This window comes from Amblyomma americanum, chromosome 9, assembly GCF_052857255.1.
Source record: "Amblyomma americanum isolate KBUSLIRL-KWMA chromosome 9, ASM5285725v1, whole genome shotgun sequence".
NCBI lineage: Eukaryota > Metazoa > Arthropoda > Arachnida > Ixodida > Ixodidae > Amblyomma > Amblyomma americanum.
In genome coordinates, this window is record NC_135505.1 from 12,760,686 (window position 1) to 12,766,405 (window position 5,720).

Sequence of the window (5,720 nt, forward strand, 5' to 3'; positions counted from 1 at the left end):
AAGAACAATATCTGCGTTAGGATACGATGATGTCAGTTCACTCAGCACATTGTTTAGTTTGTAGGAAAAGTCCGGATCATTTTGCGGTGGCCTGTAACAGACTCCTACCAGCACAGTTCGGGGGGCAGCGTGGCAGAACAGCCATAGCAGTTCTAAGTTAGAATCTACATTGATTAAGGATGCTGAAAACTGCTGATGTACGGCTATGAGCACGTCACCGCCACGGGCTCTTTCCCGGTCTTTACGGTAAACTTTAAAGTTGGGCAGCGCAGCTAAAATTTCGGTATCACTGATATTGCCTGTTAACCACGTTTCTGTAAGAATGAGAAGGGTGCTGTTGGTTGATAAGACAAGACTAGATACGATTTCCCGTTTCGGTAAAAAGCTTCGTATGTTAGTAAATACTGCAGATAAGGTATGATTAGTTCGGGGGGTGTGCTGTCGGGGAGTTGCTTTAGAGCGAGCAGAGTGTGATTGCTATGGCACTTCTTTTACCGTTTCCGTCAAGTCGTCGAATATATACTGCTTGGGGCCTATGTACAGTGTTTTAAAGCGCAGTGCGTATTTATCAGATGTTTCTTTCGCGAAACGTAGTAAATGTTTGCGTGCCTTACGGACAGAATGTGAAAAGTCTTCTCCTATGCTGTAGTCGGTGTCTTTTAGTTTCCGGGCGTTTTTTAGGATGGATTCTTTTGTCTTATGGAAAGTGAATTTAACGATAATGGGTCGACATCGTTCACTTGAGTGACGGCCAAGACGATGTGCTCTTTCTATTTCTTTTGGGTCTATGGTGATGTCCAAATTTTCACTGCAAAGGCGGGTGACCAGTTCTTCAGACTCAGAGGACGTTTCCTTTGAGCTAGTATCAGGTAAGCCATAAAATAGCAGGTTGTTGCGGCGCGACCGGTTTTCGGCATCGTCTACTCTGGATTCGAGGTTACTGATTTGGCTCGCCGACGTGGCGGCATCAGTCTTAATGGATTCAACTTCTGTTTTAAGTGATGCGAGGTCCTGATAGTGGGTTTCTAATTCGGTAATGCGCTTACTTAATTCGGTGATCGATTTGTCTGTCGCTACTAACCTGCAGCTGAGGTCTTTTACTTCGCTGATTAACGTGCTTTGGCCCGATGTTAGTTTCTGTAGTTCTGCAAGTATGGCGGCAGTGTCAGGACCAGGGTTAGTTTCTATGTCACCGGATTGCATAAGCAACGAATGGACAACAGCAAAGCATTCAACGACAATACAAGTACAACACTGCGGGCTCGGCAGCTGAATTAAGAAGTAGTTGCTCGATTTCTTTGCAAAAAGAGAGTATGATTTTCTAACCTGCATGGCGAAGACAAGAGAGTTACTCGTCCGCGCAGTGGCACAGCTGCCGAGCCCACAAGGCGCCGCGGTCCACGGGCGATCTTTTATAGGTGGCGAAAAACATGTCTGCGGCGATTGTATTTCCCACGACGAACGGATGGTCCCAGAGCCAGGTGGTGGCGAAATCCAGGTAAACGGGACGTCAGCCGCTGTTACGGAATTGGTATCAGCTTCATGACTGCCGTAGTGATGACGATAACGTGGCCGCATGTCAACGCAGGCAGCAGCCAGAACCGGCAACAGCACATGTGTGAACACAGGAAGGAGCACCTGCATGGCGAAGACAAGAGGGTTACTCGTCCGCGCAGTGGCACAGCTGCCGAGCCCACCGAGCCCACTGTTTTGTGTGGCACCTGATTAGCTGCGAAATTCGAGGTTTTCGCAAAGCGTTAATCTAGCGTTAGAAGGAAACAAAAATTGAAGGAAACTCCATTTGGGCCTACCGCTACTGCTTGACTGCGTTGAAGGTGCGCAAAGCAACTTGAAATAAAAATGGCCTAGTCATGCACTGAGCTTCAGCTAATTTCTCGCCTTTAAACGTGTGACCCCCTCTCAGAAGCTAATGGTACACCATTCGATGAAGTACACTTATATTGCTTTAGTGGCTTCGTTCCATATTAAGACTGAAATCGGTCTGCTTCTATGTGAAGCGCCTATAGAGGTAAAAACATGATCGGAAATGAAACTGTCGTTTAAACTGACTACAGTGAGCTTTGCTTTCTCGTTTAGAGAGAAAGTATCCCTAGACACTCCGGGCAGGAAAAGTCTAAATGCCTTTCATAATGCTTTGAGTCGTTTCCAAACAGGTGAACAAAAGCTGGCAATATGATAGTAGATTTACAACACAGCAACTGAGTCATCTTTTGTACTGGCGGGTTCGTGCCATTGTAAAAGTGGCCCAGAGAAAAAGTACAGCTATATATAGTAAATTAAGTCCACAGTCGCAATGCAGTTGAATTAACCAATTATTCTTTCCCTAGTTTTTTTCGTTTTCAGTTTTTAATGATTTTAGTACTAATATGGAAATAAATGCATTTGCAGTGAGACGAGCTCGTTCTTATTGAAATAGAGCAGAAATATATGAGCGCAATTTTTTCATGATGTGCGTTGCACCACAATATGCCTTCGGGCAGCACAAAATAATTGCGCCAGCAATCTCGCTCTTTCGGCAGATTTTGATTCAGTAACTTGGTTCCATGTTTCCAATCCCTTTCGCTAATCGTCTGGCATTGCTGATATTCCATTCAAGACTCGGGCGAATATAGTCTGCAACACACTGCTGAAGGCACTTTTGACGGGCGTACGGTACCAGTTTGCTCTTGAGGTCTGAGAGTCTCTTCAACAGAGCATGTAGTGTTGTTTTCGTGTATCGCTAAGTCGTTTTGTTCGTCCAAGCCACACGTGCTATAAAGATGGTTTCCTCGAAAAGCATAACACGTGATTTGGAAATTCAGCGCCCTCGTGTTGATCGTAGGCTGTCGCAAAAGTAAAAAAAAAACGCCGCTCACGGACAGAAATTAAAGGTGCACTAAAGAAGAATCTGAAGTCGTCTTTTAAGCGCGGGAACTCGATTTACACGTTCCGAGCATTCTTAGAAACTTCGAATTATTGTCCTGTATGGCCGATTTCCCTGTTTTTAACCGAATTAAACGTCCCGGCTCCCACTTTTTTTTTTTTGAACTCAACCCTGAAGCTACCAGGAGTCAACCAGCGTGTGAAGTGCCTTTCAGCTAGTCCCGTGGCGGCTTGACGCTCTCCCACCGGCGGAGTGATGCGTAAATAAAAGAGTCCACGCGAAATTTTTTATTTCTGTGGGCCTAATTTCTGGCTATGGTGTCTGCGACTGAAACTATATATTCAGAGAAGCCTAAAAAACATAAAAAAGTGAAAGCGAAGCCGCCACGGGACTGGCTGAAAGGTACTCCACGCGCTCGTTGGTGTGAGGTGCACAACAAGTTCTCAGAGGATTTTTGACCGCGGTACGTGCGCCGACAGTGGTGCGTCGACAGCGGAGCGCTGCGCGTGCCAGCCCAGCGTTGCGCGCGTGCGCGTGCGAAGGGTGTGTTAGAGGCGACGGCGACAAAGAGCGTGGCGAGCACGAGGAGCGGTGAGCTGACGTGTCAGAAAATCGAGGTGTAAAGGAGGGCAGCGCAGTGGTGGTCGGGTCATTCAAGCGTGGAGGTGGCAGCCGTCGGACGTAGGGTCCGTGCTGCCATGACCTCCATTGGATCACCGACGCAAGCCTACTGCGTTCTCTGGTAGAGTGGAGACGACACCCGATGGACTGAGGGTCCGTGCTGCCGCAAGACACTCTTGGACAGCCTGCTTTAAGCCTCCAGCATTTCGTGACGCCGTCGACGGGACCTGGATATGCTTGTTCTTTCTGCTGCTCCCAAGTTCTTCGGGCTGCTGACGGGAGTCCACCGGAGTCTCCCTGTGTTCTTCTCCGCTCCTACTCCCACCTGGCTCCCTTGCGCCGCTTTCTTCGACGCAACACCAGCGACGCGTCGCACTACATCCACCCGCGTCCGCCCTGTCTGCAAGACATCCCCGCTTCACCTGGGACGCTCAGCACCTTGTGAACACTTCCTTAAATCTGGAGTGTTGTACTCGTATTGAGTGTATTTTTCTTGGTGTTTCCTTTCATTTGGCTCTTTTGCTTTAAATTAGAAATAGGCTTCGTTTTGTTTTGTTTGATCTCTTAGTTCCTTCTCTTGTTGGAACCTGCACGCGATAGCGTTCCCCTTCGGAAAGTCGGGGACGCGTTACCGATCCCCGACAGTTGGCTCCTCCTACCTTCAGCGTTGAGTTCAAAAAGAGGCGTGCGCCGGGACGTTTAATCCGATTTAAATTAGGAGAATCTCCCGCACCGGACAATATTTCTAAGTTTCTAAGAATGCTTGTTACGTGTAGATAGAGTTCCTGCGGTAGAAAGTCGAGCGCACCTTTTAGCCGGCAGTGAAGCAAAACAGTTCGTTTTAAAGCTTTTCACGTGTCTTTAGGAAACTAGGTGATCGCGCAATGATATTATCAGCGTAATAATTTTAATGCATATAGTTTGTGAAATAAACGCTAAAACGTTTACTTCCTTCAGAGCTGCTATTGGTCGACGGAGTAACCTGGCAGCCTAAAAGCCGTGGGGCGTTGCCAACTTGCTGCTTTTTTAACTGGTATCCAACCACGTGTGCACCGAATATTAGTAATTATTTTGAACGTTACCAGGCAAGATCATTTTTGCATGTCTAATGGTTGTGCTGCTCGTTACCGATGCCCGCGATATTGATGTCCTTGGCGATCCACGAGTGTTCTTCAGCGCCTCTCAAAAACCGCATCCTCCACAGCTGCTCCAGGTTGGCGGGGGCGCCTCCTATTCTCGTATTGACTGCCTCGGCTAGCTTTGTCCTTTTTTTTCTCTCTCTCTGTCGCTTCTTCCGCAGCTGCTTTTCTCCGCAGGCCGTTTACGCCGATGAAGTGTGCCTCGCCACTGATCTCGGTTGTTCTGTGCCAGTCTTCCTACCTTGAAACTACAGTCTATATAAGCCGCCCAGCTTCATTCTGTCCTTGGCGCGTGGAAGCGGCTCTACGATGGCCGTCGGGTTCACTGAGCTACTGCTCTTCGCGCAGGTTCTTTTCGGCAGCAATCAAAGTCATTATCCTCAAGGCGGACAGTGGGGCACCGCCCTTTTTTATATTATTGCTGAATGGTGATTCTTTCAACTGTCCTGCGTCGATGACTTCTACGGCCGTTTACGCTGATCAAGTGTGCATCGCCGCTGATCTCAGTTGTTCAGTGCCAGTCTTCCTACCGTGAAACTACAGCCAGCATGACTACAGCTTACATAAGCCGCTCAGCTTCATTCCGTCCTTGTGGCGTGGAACCGGCTCTACGATGGCCGTAGGGTTCATGGAGATACTGCTCTTTGCGCAGGTTCTTTTCGGCAGCAGAGGCATCATCCTCAAGGTGGACAGAGTTGCACCGCCCTCCTTTTTGTATGATTGCTGAATAGTGATTCCTTCACCTGTCCTGCGTCGATGACTCCAACGGCCGTTTACGCTGATCAAGTGTGCCTCGCCTCTGGTCTCGGTTGTTCAGTGCCAGTCTTCCTACCATGAAACTACAGCCAGCATGACTACAGCCTACATAAGCCGCTCAGCTTTATTCTGTCTTTGTGGAGTGGAACCGGCTCTACGATGCACGTCGGGTTCACGGAGCTGCTACTCTTTGCGCAGGTTCCTTTCGGCAGCAATCAAAGTCATCATCCTCTAGGCAGACAGTGGGGCACCGCCCTTTTTTTATATCATTGCTGAATGGTGATTCTTTCAACTGTCCTGCGTCGATGACTCCTACGGCC

The 5,720-nt window shown here is 48.4% G+C and overlaps 1 protein-coding gene across 1 annotated transcript; it reads right to left on the bottom strand.

Moving 5' to 3' along the window:
* Window positions 1-430: 430 nt before the first annotated feature.
* On the bottom strand, window positions 431-1,686 carry LOC144104162 (uncharacterized). The gene has a single exon (XM_077637014.1). It carries the CDS (start codon window positions 1,642-1,644, stop codon window positions 478-480), a length of 1,167 nt encoding a protein of 388 aa, XP_077493140.1. The 5' UTR covers window positions 1,645-1,686; the 3' UTR covers window positions 431-477.
* Between the last annotated feature and the right edge of the window lie 4,034 nt (window positions 1,687-5,720).